Source organism: Wasmannia auropunctata, unplaced genomic scaffold, assembly GCF_000956235.1.
Source record: "Wasmannia auropunctata unplaced genomic scaffold, wasmannia.A_1.0 LD336053.1, whole genome shotgun sequence".
NCBI lineage: Eukaryota > Metazoa > Arthropoda > Insecta > Hymenoptera > Formicidae > Wasmannia > Wasmannia auropunctata.
Window position 1 is genome coordinate 2,455,638 of NW_012026837.1, and position 18,860 is coordinate 2,474,497.

The 18,860-nt window shown below is 40.2% G+C and overlaps 1 protein-coding gene across 1 annotated transcript in view; it reads right to left on the reverse strand.

The window, feature by feature from the left end:
- LOC105451048 overlaps positions 1–18,860 on the reverse strand; it is a 126,688-nt gene that overhangs the window by 12,012 nt on the left and 95,816 nt on the right. Inside the window, exon 9 of the mRNA XM_011691245.1 lies at positions 9,971–10,283. Coding sequence (XP_011689547.1) covers positions 9,971–10,283 — 313 coding nt within the window. The remainder of the gene's footprint in view (positions 1–9,970; positions 10,284–18,860) is intronic.

The window sequence follows — 18,860 nt, forward strand, 5'->3', positions numbered from 1 at the left end:
GCAGATTCCGCGACGGAGAAAGGAGACGGAAGGAGAGGGAGAGAGTGAGAGAGAGAGGAAAGAGGGAGAGAGAGAGGTTTCGGGGATGCTGCGAGAGAGGACCGCGTAATTTATTGCAAGCAATATTACCGACGACACGCCGAGGGAGCCGAGGAATGGCAAAAGCCCGTGTCTCTCGTCCCAGAAATGTATTTTATAGCGACCGAAGAGATGGGGGGAATTGCTCTCTCGCGCAACGGCGACCCTGCTTACTACTCTCTTTCGGGGTCGCCATTGGATTTAAATAAGTCGATGCGAACGTCCTGACCCTTATTCACCGTTTACTGTCTCCCGATCGCGTTGCTCGTTACCGGATTTATGCGGTGCCCGCGAATGGAAAACCATGTTACGTACTGGAGTAGCGATTTTGTTTTTTCTTTCTCCTCGCTAAATTGGCTAACGGATAATATTCGCGCACGCTGCATAATGCATAATAATAAAATGTTAAAACATCGACGTGCATTTTCAATAATAACTATATGTATGCATCATAATCACATAGGGTACTAAAAGTACTATGAAAACTTAATATTCTGATATAATGGAAAAACGGAGAAAAATTATAATTACATTCTATAACATAAATAATATACTACCCATTTTGTGGAATAAATAAATATTTTAGTTTCAAAACCTTTTTGTTTTTTTTTTTTTTACTCTCTGACGCATTTTCCATATATTATAAAATTGCTTTAGGAAACTTATAGGTTCCGTAGGTAGTGTTTTCTTTTATTAAAAAAGTTAATTAATTACTTAATTTCCATTCTTTATGATATTAATTTTTAACATATCTTATTATATGTTGCATATGTACGACGAATTCGGTTTACGACTTCAGCGACATATGCAATTCAGGATTAACGGCATCGAATGGATCATTGGGTGGATCGGGCATTAAATTTAAATAAGTCTGCCAACTCCGCTGAAACGGTTCCGGATAATGGGAAAATGATAGTGCGTGCGTTTAATTCGACGATGTAGTATTGACTGCGACCGTGCTTTATGGCCTTTTTATTCCGCACATTTTTACGACAAGAATCATTTAGGGGCGCCCAACCACCACCAGATTCACGTAATCTCGCGCGATTTATTTCATTTCGAGATATAAACAGCCATCGGTAGAAGTGGCAGGATAATCGTCGAGGCTTAAAGAATAAAATACGGCACAAAATAACGACTTGTCGTTACCATGTTAAACGGCTCGAATTTTTCCTTGTAAGATGTTCCTTTTATGGATTGTTCAATGTATTACACCGTTGTACTGCATAAAATATTATATGTAATTTTCTTATATTTTACATTAATATGTAGATTTTCATATTATATAAAAATCATTTCTTTTAAAATATATTATAAAAAATTTCCTATAATTAAAAGATATATTACAAATATTTATGTCAGTACATCAATATACGCGTATGCTAATTTGATAACAGTAATTTCACTGATTTTGCAAGCAAGCGTGTCAGAAGATACCTACTGAGAGACACTGGTTCTCGCAGCCGTAATCCTGTATAGTAAATTGAATGGCCCGTAGTCGAAGTGGCGTTCGAGAGTCGCGGAGAAAATCGGAAATCGATGATACTTATACCGCGCCACAGTAATGCGGTCCGATGCGTAATCTATAGGGAGGACTTTTCATAACAAAAACTCACTAATGCCGCATTTTTCCTTCAGCGATTCGATCCTCGCCGCACGCCGAATGTCGCGGTGATAAAGGAAAGCCATTGTCGATAGTCTTTTTCCCAGCGTTTTTTTTTTCGTTGAGGAAATGTTACCTGAAAATCGCTCTCCGCGACAAAGTATTTGCATCGCAGCATAAAACTCCGTTTTTATTTAATTTTTTTATTATAGAAGATACGTGCATGTCTGTAGAACTTTTTCCTACCTGTAGAATTTTTCCTACTTGCCGCTCTCGATACACCGTCGAAGTTTGACTAAGAGAGATATTTCATGAAGGTCCTGTATATTTCGAAATCAATTTCTGTCGTAAATATCTTTCGGCGCTTGCAGTTTCCGAGAACTGTATCTATCCCAGCATCCGGGTTCCCGAGGTTCGACTTATATCGCACCGCGTCCGTCTCGTCGTGTCAAGTAAATAAGAAAATATGATGGATACATGTTTTACACGCAGACGAGGACGTTTTTAGAAATGGATACGCTGTTCGTCGTTTTGAATCGCTGAATCCCATTTGCCGTTTCGACACTCCATTCATCGTCGCGTTTTACCGTCTCTCGCCCGAAACGTCACTCGTCGAATGTTTTCACATCCGTTTCCATTTCGACCTCGTCGCTCTTCCGCTTCTATCTCAGCTGAGAATTTATATTTTTCATCGATACGACGACGGTGCTTTTAATTCAGCTTCCAGCAATCCTTTCGGTAACTCGGTTCAGCATTAAATTATGCGTTAATTAACGTACCTGCCATGTAAAGTAAACGCACCTATCGTATGAAAAGAAATTTTATTGCAAAAATAAATTTTGAAATAGGAGAGAGGAACGAGAAAACATAATAACCGGAAGCATAAAAGGTACAGTCGTTAAACGTTATTGAATTAAAAAAAAAAACAATTTGTGTTGACAAAGAGTAATTAACTTGTCTGAGAGTAATTACAAACCTGACAACATCAAAACGACCAAAACTCGTTTTATCTGCATAAATTTGGCAAAATTTAATTTTATTTCCTCGGAACTTTCAATATAAATATGAATCTGCCTTTTATTATTACCATTATATAACGATTTATACTTTTCATATATTTAAACGTATATTCTTAGATTTATAGCTGGACAAATATTTTTATACATTTTAGTTTCAGTATTTTTCATCTTTCTACTTGGTAGGAATTGTTACAATAACCTTGTTGGTGGCACCTCATTATTTGCGCATTTGCGTATGAAATTTCCTTTTTTTGTTTTTCTTTTTTATCTAAATCTTGTACATAGACGTTTAATAAATTATTATTGTAAATTCAAATTTTATGTTATTAAAAGTGCGAATGTGTTTATTTTCGTATTGTTCTCTCCGTCGTTTCGATCATCGACCGTTTTTCACCCATGATTTCGCGATCTCGGGACAGCAATAGAAAAGGGAGTAAACCGAGCGTACCCCGCAAATAAGTCCGTGAGAAAAGAGTGAAATCCTATTTGACGAGAGGTAGAAAAAGGGTGTAAGATACGAGGATAAGCTGGGACGGCTAGAAATCGGTGGGAAAAACCGGTGGGAGCCTAGATAAAGGCGAATCGATTCCGGGGGTTTACGATAATCGTGCGTCAGCTGCTCACCTCTTCTGGGTTTTTTACACGCCTCGCAATTTTTACGCGCGTGTAAAATAAAAACGCTCGCAGAAACGGAATGTTTCGCGAGCGCGCGATCGATCGCCGCCGAAGCCCAGCGGACGAGTCTTGCATTTGCAGCGGACGCACGGACGCTTTTCTCCTCTTGCTCCTCCTCCTCCACGGGATTTATCGCCTCGTTTTCTCTATGTTCTCTCTTTTAATATCTCTCTTCTCTTTCATTGATAATTTCGCATCATGCTATTACACGGTAAACCGTTGTATGAATTATTATGAAGCCGAGTAACGTCGAGCTTCCCTTGTTAAGCTTTCGCTTGCGCGCGGGAGAGCGCGTTGTAAATCTTAACAAACTCGAAGGAAACGGGAGAGACCCGCGCGGCGCGTTTAAAGTTTGAAGAAGTCTAAAAGCATCCTGTGAGAGATACAATGAGAAGAATGTGTCTACGTATTGAAGAATGCACGAGATACAGAGGGTCCTTTGCCAGGGCACGTTGCAGCGACTCGCTCTATACGCTGTTACAGGAATTATTCATGATGTGGATCGTACGTATTAATCTTAAGTTTAATGTTATTTATTTTACTGTCTTACCGTATCGTAAGACTTCGTAACGCCTTTCGTACATGTTGTTGAACTAATCTTATCTCTTTGTACCGCGAAAAAAATTATACGTTGCGTATCTAAAAGTCCTGATATTTGTGCCACCGGTACTATTAATTCCGTATCTTCTTTTCATCAGAACGTAATCTTAAGTTTGCTTCGTCTGGTTTTTCCAAGTTTTAGATTAAACGTAACGGTCAGTAGCAGCGAAGAGGGGAGGGGGGAGAGGGGGAGAAAAAATATGACAAGAAGCGCGACACGTTTTCTTGTTAAAGTTTTCGCTCCGTCCGCGCGAGGAAAACGGGGGACAGAAATTGGGTCGGGTCGGTACAAAAGTAGCAAACTAATGAAGTGCTATGAACAATGCGAGCAATACGTTTACGACTACAGAAAATGAAATGGCGCGCGCACACTTGAAATAACGTTTAATGCCGGAGGCGATGATCCGCAGGGATAAGAAACTGGCGTAATTACGAAGGCGAGAGGTGCCGGCGCTTATTAAAATCTGGCGTTATCTCGCGCTGCGCGTAAAATAACGGCCGCGCGTTATAATAATTAGGTCGCGAGCGCGAGATGCAAACGAGTAAATGCGACCGATAAATTAGGGCGGGAAGTTGCACGCAACGCTGCATTTGAATAGCTCGTACGTCGCGACTTTAATCCTGTCGACGGAACTTCTCGATAAACATAGAGATTTTATTTGTTAATATCTGTCAGAGCGAGCCCGTGACATCGCAAATTCTCGCAACCGTGAACCTCTCTTAGTGCTGTTGACAAGCACGGCTCACGTGCCCGGCTCGTGTGGCTGTCATTCGGTAAACAGCTGCTCAGCTGAGACCCGCTCTGCCGACCCTGCTCCGCTCCTCGATTCGGCGAAACCGATCGGAGTCGAACGCAAATCAATTCAGCACGCGATTGATTTTTTATCCGGAATCTTTCCCGAACAATATCAACATTAAATATTTTGTTCAAATTTTGATTAAATTTAATTAATATTCAAAAAAAGTTATTTTTGCGAAAATCGTATGTCAGCTGAGGATCAGATCACTTTCGATAATTCCACCGTTGTTTTTTTTTGCAACCAAACAACTTTTTTCATTAATTAATTATAATGGATTCAGATTTTCGAAGTTTCAATTGTAGGTTGCAATTCTGTAAAACAATATATCTGTATATAAGAAGAAAATATAAGAATCATTATTTATGAACATTTACTCGCCAAATTACGTAATAACGATTTACAATATACCTTTTCACGTTTTTATATTTTCTACCATTATATCACGACCATCGCGTGTCTTTATTCTTTGAGAAGCATATGAAAAATGTAAGGTCCTTATATTTTAAATGCTTTATATTTCTGAAATACTTCGAAAGATATCGAAATTATCGAAAAATATCGAACTATCGAAAGATATAAGATAAAATAAAATTGAAATATCACAGATCAGTAAATATAATAAAGTACTCATATCAAATTTTTTGAAATTTTTTATAAATATATAAATTTGGAAAGAATGGGAGAGCTACGTGTCGGGATTAAAATGCACGAAAAGTGGATAAAGCTTATAAATTGTACGTTCGTCTAAAACTATAGGGTGCCGCAGAAACGAGTGCGCGAGTGCCTTTTCAGGTCTTGTGTCCCGCAATATAAAAACACGCTCTTAAAGATCCACCCTCACGAACAGACCGCCGAGTGGCATCGCCGTTAATAAACGAGCCAAGACAATGGGGTCCGGGCCGCGTAAGAGCAAAATAAATTGAAGGTATCTCCAGTGCCGCCTCGCTTCCGCCCCGGCGGGTCGAGTTCCCGGGCTGACTGTTCCGTAATTAGTGAGCGTCTAAACAATACCCAATAACATCCCTTCGGGACCACCCCTCGCGCGAGCGCACACACGCCGCCACCCTTATTCCACGCTTCTCTTAGCGCGAACCGGAATCGCCGATAATTAATTATCCACTCGCGGGGTATGCGACTGTTGGAATTATTCGCGGTTACGTCCCTCTTCTTCTGTCGTTCCTTAATTTCGTTCCTTCGGTCCTAATTTCCGGTCGTTTATGAGCAAGATCGTCTCCGTCGTCTACGCCACTCGTGTCTTGACGAGATAATTGCTGGCTCGTCGCCAGTAATACCGGTGGGAACGCGAAGTAAGGGACGAATAAGGGTGAATAGCAGTGACTAAAAAAACTACCGTGTGTATTGTATACGCAATATAGCGAAGTGACAAATTCAATATTGTCGCCATAAATAACAATATTGTCGTTATAAATGAGAGAAAAATAATCCCGACCATTTATTAATCTCTTTCATATAAAAATCGATCTTCATTCTAACTAAAAATTACAGTCCAGATCTAGAGAAATTCACTGTTTTCAATGTTGCTTAAAATTCTAAGGAATTTCCACAGTTCCATGTAACAGTAAACAGAACTTCGCGCCCTTAATTTTTTTATCTCAACCAAAACATGATTAATATTCGATATTTAATATCATGATAATAAAAAGCGGGAATTTGTTTCGTAAACCGTTTGCGCGCATTTGGCGTTCGCAACGAAGTATAAGGTGTATCTTAAGTTAAAATTGAAAACGGGGTTTTCCGCGCACGTTTCCAACATCCTCAGCTTTATAAGATAGTAACATACTTCAAAATTTGGCCGTCATGAATATGATTAAACGTCGAGCGATTAAACTCACGAGGTTGTTGCGCCGCACGAAGGACGGAAACGACCGCGCTCGTTAGCATGTACTTTGAAAGTCTTTAATTGCGGCTAGGAGCTCCCGCTGGAAATTCGCGGCTTGTAAACAATATTCGCCGGGTAAATAAATAGTGATAAATATGCCCTGCGAGGTCCTGCGCGCGATAAACGTCGTTACTAGAGTTCCTCAAGTTTAATCCTCCGCGCGCGGAAGAAATATGTTTCCTCCTCGAATTATATTTGGGCAGCGAGTCCTCTCTTATTGGATTACTATGAAAGAGAACTATATTTTTCTCAACTGTTCTTCTCGCATGCAATTATTTTACAGTCCTAAATATGTATAATCTCAATTTAAATGTAGAGAAAAATTTTATTCGAAAAAAGATTGAGTGTCTCATTTCGTAATTTCAGGATTTTTTTAAGAAGATACGTATTAAGTTATAAAAAAATATTTATTAATTATAAAATGCGGCTTGCAAGCTACCAGTTGAGAATTTTCCGATACACGTGCGAGAGACGTCTAAGCGTAACTCACGAAAGTTCTTCGGAAAAGAGAGAAAGAGAGAGATTTCACGGTTATGACATGCTACACTACCTTGATCTCACGACAGTGAGGTTTAAAAAAGTTAGTTTTACCAGGTTAAAAGCTACAAAAATGTTTTTACCCGGCAATTTCCGGATTCTCGAAAGAGCAGACAGATCGGACACTCGACGGAAAACCCGTAGAGTTCCCGTCGATTCCCTTTTGCTATACGGGATACGAAGTTACTGTTGGCGGACCAAAGACCACCCTCGTTGATTTCTTTCGTCGATCTTTGGAAGCGTTCGATAACTTCTTCGAAAACTCGAGGATACACCCCGAGGGTGCAGTCTTGCAGATTCCGAACGCATACCGCGAAGTCGAGCTCTCCCTGTAAATTCTGAAACGTGTTCTCTCTCTCTCTCTCTGTCCTTCTCTTGCTTTCTTTCCCCCTCTCTATCAATCTATCTCTTTTTTTGCTCCTCTCCTTCATTCACCCAGCTCTTCCCGACGTCTCAAAGCTTAACGAAATGGAAACAATATTGACTCGTGAATCTAACTAGAGAACTTCGTATCGAAACGATATTGCAGTTTCCCGATGAGAGAGAGCGATTCCTCTTGCATCCCTTTATAGGTTCCGCGAGATACTTATTTGGACGCGACTACAGCGGAAGGAAACTCGTCTTTTACAAAGTTCGCTGGCAAAGGTGCTTTGACCAAAAACGTCTTTAAAAAATAACGTAATAAGTTAAACGAATTATATATTTTGTAAGATATTGTTTATAAATAAAAAAAACACATAGATTCAATTTGCCCATTCAATTATAATATAAGTAAAGTGTGTAATTGTGTTGCTAAAATATTTAAAAGATCTCTCTTTATAATTATATTCTAATTAATATTATCTGCGTGCACTCACAGATTCCTCTAATATTTTGTTGCAAAGCATCTAAAAATCCGAATATGAAGTAATTCGCGTTATACAATGATTGTTAAGCTTACCTACTGAAAGCAAAGAGCGACACTTTGAGACTGTTTCCCATGATGAAATTTACGTGAAAGCCAGGATATTGCGTATCGGGGAGGGCAAAGGCATGGAGCGAGTCACGGTTGCGGAAATTTCGCGGCGGAACGGTTGAGCGTGCCAAGCTGTTGCGACATCGACGTTCCACGTTCACGGTACTCTGACATTATTTAACCGCTGCACCTCGCCCGGTAAATATTAATTATTATCGCTGCTACTGTGGGCAAGAGCTCGCGAGCGTGTGCCGCATAAAGAGGCGTTTATCGAGCGCGAAGATTGCGACGCCGCGCCGCGCGCCGGATGCACCGGATGCGTCGAGGTCGGAACGTCGCGCGATCTCTCACCGTTTTCATCGTCGCGCGATTATCGGTTAATGGTTCGAGGGTGAATCGGCCACTTGTTATTGCCGTAAGAACGGCGGCCAGTCGATGTACACGGGCCGAACAATATCAACATGCGTACGCGACATGGATAATTTAAATGCAATTTCGCGTCGCGCGGCGAAATGAGTGACGAGTGCAGCGAGCGAATATAGCAATTAATTAAGATTAATTACGGCCGCATTGACGCTAATCTTGATCGATAATTCATTGTCGACCTCCAACTGTGTAGTGATGGCGCCACAGAATTTTGCTCTCTAAAATAAATGTCCCATTGTTGTATAACGTATTTTTTTCAAGCATTTATACATTTAAATTTTGTATCCATTTTTCAGATCTACAAGTGTAAGTTAGATCTACAGATTTTATATAGCATTGCTAAGATTTCGTATTCTTATAAATACTTCTCTATCTGTGCCAATCGATTTTAAGAGAAATGCTCAATTACTGTCAATTAGCAACTTCTTGCATCGCCAACCTACGTACGATTTTGCGAGTCTTCAATAACACAAACGGCAATTTTTCAGACATTGTTATCAAGAGACTGTTAATTGTATGTTCGGCTCTTTCATCCGTTCTCGTACGTGCTATTGTGAGTTTCCGCGGTTGCGGAGGTGTGGCGGAACATTATCGTCTCTCACACTTTTTCCGTATTGCACGCCCGCACGGAAGGGCAAATGATTTCCGCTTCTCCTAATTTATCCTCATCTCGCCTTCGCGCGCGCGAGAGCTCTGCTCTTCCTAGCACGCGAAAATACGAAAATGATGACGTCAGACGACGGAGGTTAGACGTTTCGTCGCCTACTCTCCGTACGCGATGTTTATTCGCGGGTATGTAATAACGGATCTTACGTTGAAATTACCCGCTGTTAACTGCAGGAAGCGTAATTGTTAGCGGAATGGAATCCTCCTGCTTATTACGAAAGACAATACTGAAAGAGAGCTCACCCAATTCTAAAATTTTGTCAACATATCTTGAAAATAATTTTTAAAATTCTATCATGTACTTTGGAAATATAACAAAGATTGAAATAAATTAAACGTAACAAATATGATTACCGATTTAAGTCTTTTGATAACTCGTCTTTTACGGAGTTCAGGCACAAAGACGCTTTGAAAAAGCGTCTTTAAAAGTTCGTGATAAGTTAAATGAATAATATATTTTGTAGATATTGCTTATAAATTAAAAAATACACATATTCGATTTGCCTATTCAATTATAATACAAGTAAAGCGTGTAATTGTGTTACTAAAATATTTAAAAGCCGTTTTATAAGAGTTCAATAAATTTTTTCTTTACACTTATTTTACTTATTATTACACATTCTTTTCATTACGCACGCGGCAAATAGAGCGCAACTAACATTAGAGCGTAACTAACAAGTGACGTGAATAACAACGAGATATCTCGCTTACCTCTATCCGGAAAGTCCAGCCCTCCAGACTGAGCAGCTTGAGGGTCGTGTTCCTGGCCAGAGCGTGGCACAACAGCCTCGAAGGATGATCGTCCAGGGCCAATCGGGGACTGGACAAGTCCAGCAGTTGCAAACAGGGCGCTTCTGTCAGGGCCAACACCAGGGGCATCACGTCGGCCGGCCTCGACGCTCCGGCGGCCCTCAGGGCGTCCAAATAGCGGGCCTTCCTTACGGTCTCGCCTAAGCAGCCGGCATCCAAGCCGCCCAGAAGACATTTCGACACGTTCAGAGATCTCAGTTTGCAGTTCGGCTCCCTGAAGCATCACAAAGCGCAACGCTGTCGATTAGTCGGATTGTACGACGCGGACGAGAAAATGAGAGAAACTTTCATCTCAGTCTTTTTAAGCATAATGCATATTGCAGACAAAAATATCGACATGTAGAAAATAAAAGTTTATAATAAAGATTTAAGACATATAAATTATAAATATATGTATTAATTATACATATATGTACGCGTTTCTTCCAAACTCGATGCTTTCTCATTTTCATATACCTAATAAAATTTTAGAACAAGATAAAATATAAGAAATTTTTACACTTTTGAATAAAGAAAAAAAAATTTTAATAAATCGGTTAATATTTTTTTCAATTTTGTACAATTTTCGTTACAATACTTTAATTTTCTTGTTAATCTTCAAGCTCGACTTACGATTTCATGGCAAACACTTTGAGTTTGACTTGAAGAGAAATGAGAACTAATCGAATGAAAGAGAAGAAAGATTTAATCGAATCAGCTAATGAGGTAGTAATCATTTAAGATTGATGGTAGGTCGAAATCGGACCGCGAACAAGACTTTGCCGTTAAAAGAGAGAGAGAGAGAGAGAGAGAGAGAGAGAAAGACGTAAAAGTACCGGACGGCAATTTCTGTCTCGGTTCCCATCATCGTCTATCAATCTTATAACAAAGAACATTCTCATAACAATGACAAGAAACTTCGAATGAAATGCGATTCGAAATGAAAATAGAATCACGAAAAAGTTTAGGTTTCCTCTTTTTGCGGGCAAAACTTTCGGGACAACTTGGAACAGATTTCTCATCTCGACATTGATCTTTCTTAAAGGGGTGGCTCTAGAAAACATATAACGACCTACCAAAGAACCTACTGCGAAAGACTAAGTTTTCAGAATTTAAATACTCTCAAATTGAAATTATGATTGACGGTTCTATTTATTAAAAGTTAATCGAGATTTTTAGTCTTGTTTAGTTTATTTTACCCTTCTCTTAATTTTACGTTAGACTAATTAGTTTCTTAATTAAATTTCTCATTAAATTTCAGCTTTATTGACGCCGAGGGGAAAATGTTCACGCGCGGTCTGTGCAATTACAATATCAATCCTAAATTCGACAATATTTTCTAAAATCCTCTTCCGTCATTTAAACGTGTAATTTCTTAAAAATCGAAGTGCTCTGCTGTAAATTATATCCGCACACTTCTCTCAAGTTTTGATCAGAGATAGATATATTTCGTTTCATTAATAATAGGTATGTATTTTTGTTGTACTAGTTACAAATTTTACGCACGCAAAAAATTTCGATATAATCACCTGACCGTGTTCCCGCGATTGAAGATTAATTTAACGAAATCGCCTCGTACACACGTGATCTTTGCGCTTACCCACACACGACTTTCCCAAACCGTCCCGTGCAATCTCACGGCGGTAGATCGATCAACGTCACGGCAACGGAACATAATGAACAAACACGCAGGCAGAAGCGTATAACGCGCGCATCGGCGCAGGGCAGAGTGGTGAGCCGAATTATAGAGCGAATAATCGAATCGCGGCGGTGGCCGACACCGCGACGATTTACGCGCGCGTACGTGCGTTTAATGGGGGCAATTTAAGACGAACGATTCAAAGTACGGGCCAACAGCAGCAACAGTGGCACTAGCACTAGTATATAGCAGTAGCAACAGCAGCAGCAGCAGCAGCAGTCGGCCGGCGTGCTGTATCGCGCGTCTGGATTTAATGGTATCTACTTCGGCCCATATTTACTGACTGCCCGACTGCTATTGCCGTCGCGATACGTACGTATACGTTTCGCGATACGTCTGTTGCCGTCGCTGCTACGTTACGTACGTACGTCTAATGGTGTTGCCTTTAACGGTATCGCAACGGGCGCGGTAAATTCGCTCGAGAGCTGCCGCACCACCGCCGCGCGCCGCTCCGCGATGCAGTATCTCTCTCTCTCTCTCTCTTTCCTCCCCGTATATTATACGGGGGGAGAGAACAAAAATACTGCACCCTCCACGGCGAGAATGCGCGCGCCGCGTTGAATTTCTAACAAAAATAAACGGTTCCGCCACAGCGGAGAGAAACGGGGAATAGCGCGAATATTCCGCCAGCAGCACCAGACTCTCGCTCGTAATAAAGCTACGGATTTCGCGAGCGAGAAGGATAGCGGAATTTCTTGGCGTTGTCGCGGTTTTGACTGCGTTAAACTGCTTGCCATTGCGAAAACGATCCTCGCTTCTCTCAATTGTCCGATCGTTTTTCTTTACAATTACATCCTCTTGTGAAGTACCACTGCGTGCTCTTTTAAGTCGCGAGCTAGAATTAATCGAAGTTTAACTATTTTCTATCTTCCTCTACAAACAGAAGTACAATTGAAAAAAATCTGATTGTAAATAAATGGAAATCTAGTAGATTCCACCAATATATCTGTATTCGAAAGTCGGCAAATCTTCCTTCTTATAGAATCCTTCTTATAGGATTTACCAGATGAGTACGATTAACTCCTTCCTGTTAAATATATCAGACTTTCTTATTAATGATATAAAACTGTTAGAATGCTACGATTAATGTTAATCAAATTTCTAGTTGCACGTTTCTTTTAACTAAAAATTTTGTAGCTCCAATTGAAAAATATTAATCAAATCCTCATAGAAAATTTATCAATTTTAATTACAAAATATCGAGTCCTATCACGAAAACTAGAAATTCTGCTAGGTTGCACTAAAATACATTTTGCCGTATTTTGTTAAAACAATCTAAACATTTTTCTCAGTGTAGAAACGAGAGTAGCAAAAGGTAATATACATTAATTATTAAATTAATAATTAAGTTGCAAAGTAACTTCTTGATTTTTTGTAACAAAAGAGAGAGAGAGAGAGAGAGAGAAAGCGAAATATTAATATGCATATATTAATAAAAGAATAGATTCTTTAAAATTATTGGTGTAAAATAAAAGAATATATAAGGTTAGCGTGAAAAATATCAGAAGTTTTGAAAAATTCCTCCAATAAATGTCTGTAACTTTTTAAAACACAAATTAGAAATGAATGTAGAAATGTGTACGATAATGTCGGGACTCGGACATGTGCGAAACAGCATATATCTCTCGGCATTCGAAAACGCCGTAGCTGTGTAAATAACGGTGCGGTTAGTCTGTTAAAAACAGCGCGTGATCAGTCCGGCAATTTTTCGACCCTTCGTCGTGAGGGTTTTCAGGTACTTCGGTGGGAAAGAACAAATGGCATTCCGCCATCATTCGTGGACGCGGAACACGAAATTTCCACCGAAATAAAGTGCGAGCGATACGTTTCGGGCTTGCGAGTATTATTGGCCCTTTAATTTTCTGCCACGGTTTTAGCAACAAGAAACGCGATCGGTTCTTTAAACATACATCGGAGAAAGAGAGTAAGTCATAAAATAAATAAAAATAAATAAATAAAAAACGCGTTTCTTTACTTTCAATTTATATATTTTTTCCCGACGATACTATCGGTTATAGAAAAACGCATGCTGTACAAACTATAGCTGCCGTTGGAGTAAAAACCTTACAAATCAAATTGCATTTCCTCAAATATGTGAGTTAATGTTAATATTTCGAATTTATATTGGAATTAAAATACACACCTTTTTCTCATTCATATCTAATAATGAAGCTAATTACGTATGACATAATATACGTGATATTTTTATGTACATGCATAATTCTGCATTATTGCATTAAAAAGGCGTAGAATTCGCGGGATTAATTGGGCGTGCTGGAGGCGTTGACTTTATTAATAATTACTCGATAAATATTTCGTGTGTATTAATAATTAATGAGTTCATGTATTGTATCGCAGTAATGCGCGAGGTGACAGTTCTATAAAATTAACGAGCATCATTTATTCAACATCTACGCAATTGGCATTCATTTATATTTATTTTCCGACTTATCCCGCGAATCGTGTCGGAATTGCGCGACGTGTCTTCGCGCGACGCGATGAGATTTTCGCACGGAAGGAGAGAGAAAGAGAGAAAGCGAACGTTTTACCGCCGATCCGGAGTCGCGCTGGATAAGCCCCGGGTCGCAATAGCGTCGCAATCGTAAGTCAAACGGCGGCGGTGATATTGCGCTTAAGTTTCGACAGTTTTACCGGCGCGGGGATTTTGCAACCGGCATGGTGCGGCACGGCGCGGCGGGACACGGGCGCAACGCGCCGCGCGCCGGAAGTCCGCGAAATCCGCGCGATTTAAGGTAAAATAGAATGCGGCGCATTTTTACCGGAGGACGGGAGAGGAGTTAACTCCACCACCTCGGCTTTATCACGTCGCCTTTTATTGCCGCCGTATTCGAAGTCACTCGACTTTATAAAGAGCGACGCCCTTTGTTCGCGGCGCGGAACAAACATCTCTCGCAACAATTGCACGGAGATATTTATTCGCTGACGAAATAACATTACAATTTGAACGCGCGCGCACGTTGAACTCGTGTAAGAAGCGAAGGAAGAATTTGGCACCTCGGCGTTGTAAGACCACGTTGTAACGTTAGGCTCATCTTTTTTTTTTCTTTTTTATCACGGCGTTGATAAATGTGTCAATTTGGCGAGAGAGTTTCCGCCGAGAAACTTGCGAAACGGTTGTCGCGTTGTGTCGTTGGAGTAAAAAATATATATGCGCTAATGTACTATTTACGTACTTCAGCTTGTTTTGATAATAATACATTATGGCGCGACACGCGGATTTCACTGGACCAAAACATATTTCAAGCGCGACTGATGTTACATACGACTGTTGTTATTATTATTAAAATAACATCCATTATAAAAATATCCATTATACGAAGTTAAAATCGATGCATCAGATACATTTCTAGTATCTGTATCATGTAACGATTTTTATATGGAGAAAAATCGCGCGCGTGGACTGCAACTCATATTCCCCGCCTGGAGAACGAGACCGGGCGAGTTTCCGCGGTGCGCAAACTTGCATCGCGAAAGAAAAATACCGGGTGCTTAACTGCGTTATACACCGGACGTGAGCCCCGTGGAATACCACCTTGCGCTTTCAACTTCCCTTCAACTCGCTCCTTCGACGAGTTCCTGCTGAGTTGCACCTCCGGGAACTTTGGACGATCTCTCGCGAAGAGAGCTTGTTATTAGGTACAGCGGAACTCCGTTTATATATCCGGAGAAATCCGCACGCGGTAATTGATATATCGGACTCGTTGTTAAATTGTTATCACTTCAAGTGCTATATTATATATCATAATCGATATTACATATGAGCATATTATATTATCGTCATACAATACGCTGTGCGAATAACGTGACTATATTACAACGTGCGAAAAATATTTGCATAACTTGCATCAATCTAAATAACAAATGTACAAATTTATTATAATTAGAATCAAATTATTGAAATGCTTTGTCAATTTAATTGTCATGATATCCCGTACTGCAGTCACATTCAGTTTAGAACTGTGTTTTAAAACCGACGATTATTCGCGCAGTTTGCTTAAACTGAAAGCTGTAAGATTCGCATATAAAAATATTATTGAGAACCAAGATCTACTTTGACTGTGCTGGCGTTTTCTCTGCATCTTACAATTAGTTGTTTGACACAAATTTAATTTTCTAAACGTAAGCTTCGATTTAAATAGATGAATGGAGTTCTAATTTACGTTTCATTTCATTTAAAATCGGTGGAGCTCAAAATATACCATCCCGTGCTGAAAAAAAAATACGATAAAAAATTCTATTAATATCATCGTAATCTTCGCGCGGTATTGGAAAATCCGATGACATCACTTTAAGATGTAAACGCTACCATTTATGTATATCTATCGCTGTTTATTTGCTACTGTTATCGGATTATCCGGAGAAAGTGGCGGGTGGGTAAGAACTAAATCCGCATCGTCGTCTCAAGAAACGCTAATAAAACGTGCTCGACCGGTTCGCGAGAGTGTTCCACAGCCGCCTTTTCAAATCCAAGTGGAAAATTGAAATCTTTCCTCAACGTGCTCCCACGACGAAGATAACGATGCTAATTCGGATAAAAATCCGCGTCTTGCGAGCAGCTTCCACAATTTCTCTTGTCAGGCGGATTGAAATGCAAATCATGGATGGAAGATTTTATTTGTGCCAAAATATTCCTTAAGTCTTATTCTCGTTTGGTCAATCATTTATGTTATATTATACAGAATGGTGTATTATTCCTATTTTTGCAAATACTGTCCATACAATATTTTTCTGCAAAGAGTTAAAAATTGAGACCTTTGAGATCATAAAATCATATAAACTTCTACATAAAATAATCTCAAAAATTAATTCCTAAAATATTGTATGGCATTTAAAAAACTTGTACAACATTTTTATAAAAGTGAACGTTGTTGCAATCCTTTTTTGTTCATACAGTCAAATTAGGAAACGATACATACAGGAAACTTGTCGACTTATGTACAGTCATGGATATATCGGTTGCGACATTTCCTTTTTTATAGGTTTCAAAACGCACTAATATTTTGCAAATGCGGACCACAATTGGTGTTATACTGTTTCTAGACTAAAGATAGTACCTCGTGGTTCGCATTTGCAAAATATTAGTTATCCATAAAATATATATTATGTATATTAAATATATATTAGAAACCTATAAAAAAAAAGTGTCGCAATATGTGTCTACGACTGTACGTCGGTAACCCATCCGGGGCGGAAGGGGGGAGGGGGCGTGCCATGGACAATGGATACAGTTCCGGCTGAAACTTTTTTATCGCGAGTGCCTGACCGGCCTCCCTAATCCCAGGTGCCGTGTCTCTTATCGCGAGCCGTGTTGCGCGCGTGATTTAGGAAGCTCGTCGGGAGCTCGGCGAAAGTGTAGCGGGGAGAAGATCGTCCGACGGCGATGAAAAACGTCGGCGAAACTTGAAACGATGAAAAATCGCCGCCTCTGGCCCGGAGAATTCGCGAACTCGCGTTAACCGGACGAACTTCGCCGGCGCGAGAGTCGGCGAAATATCCCCCCCGGTCGCTCCCCATCGACGCGATGTATCTTCGTTCGCGAGTATCCTCGAAAACGCACCCCCTCCTCTCCCCCCCCCCCGCGAGCACTCCGGGGGAAACTTACACTGAAGTCCATGCTGATGTTTGTACGTGATATCCTGCGCCGAAGATGATCCGCGCGAAAAACAAGGGTGAGAAAAAACGGGCGGTGTCGTTTATTACGGAATTTTTGGGGCGACGATAAATTTATTTAAAATTTGATCCACACCGCTGCTTCCCGTGTAGAAATTTATCCAGGCATCGAATGAGCGCTCTAAGTTACGCGTGAATCAGGACCCTCGAACAGGCGTTTTATTTTCACGATGTCAAAGTTGCGCGATGACACAATGATTCGTCCTTTCGTGAAAAAAGCACAGGACGGTGTCACAAAAAGGTATATCAATACAAATTTACATTGATAAGAAACTCGATTAATCCTAAAAAAATTTTTTTAATTTATCAAAAATATTCTTTTCAGTTATAAATACATTTTCTATTAATATATAATGCTCGCGGATACCTCGAAGAGTTTCTTCCCCGAATCCATCGGTGATTACGACGTGACATACGGAAAGACCATTTTTCACGGAAATATCGTTCCGACCTTCGAGCGAAATGAAACGCTCGACAGACGTTGAACATGTTATTCCGAATGATTCGGAATAAAATTCTACAAGAAGGGGGAGGGGGAGGGAGGGAGGAATTGTGTGATAACTCGTATATATAGTAAAAGCTCACGGGTTGGGATGATCGATAAGTCTCGATCGCGTGTTTAACGCGGAGAAAGATCAACGCGATTCGGTGTGACTTGCGAAATTTCGAAGAGACGAGGAAAAGGAGGACAGAACGAGGGCAGGGAGGGGGGGGAGACGAAATAGCCCGTCGTTATCTCGACGATGGAAATCGATTATGACGGACGATCCACCGTCCGGCTGGCGCGGGACGACGTGTATATTTTGACGCTTATGGAAAATCTTGGACAGAGCGGCGGCGCTTATGAGGGATGACGGAACACGCGCGGGCGGAAAGCGAGATCGATTAGTCGCCCTTTGTGTCCCGGGATCTCTTTTCCACGGAGGGAAAACGCCGATAAACGTCATTTAGACGCACCCGCCACGCCGCGGTACATCGATCTCTTTTAAGCCGCGAAATATGACGAGGCAGACGTTATTTTTTTGCCGGCTCGGGGCGAGCTAAACGTTAACGGTTGCTAATAGACTTTCTTCACGAGAATCCAGTGATTTTCAGAGAACACGAGTCCGCTTTTTAACGTGTCGTTTTTTTTTAAACTCTCATTTAAAAAAAAAAGGGTAAATTATATCCCGACAGAAGAATGAATAACGCGAAAAAGAGACGCTGTAAAAAAATGCTTGTTTGCATAATATATTTACATGGATACGTGAAAAAATATCACTTACACAAATAAAAGTGATATAATAAAATTTTTACGAAACGTGAAACGTCAACATCCTGTTCTCAATGGAAACATTCAATGGGAGCTAGGTATATTATAGAGAAACTTTTTTACGCGTATTTGCATTTTTTAAGTTTTTTTTTTTTTTTTTTTTTTTTCAT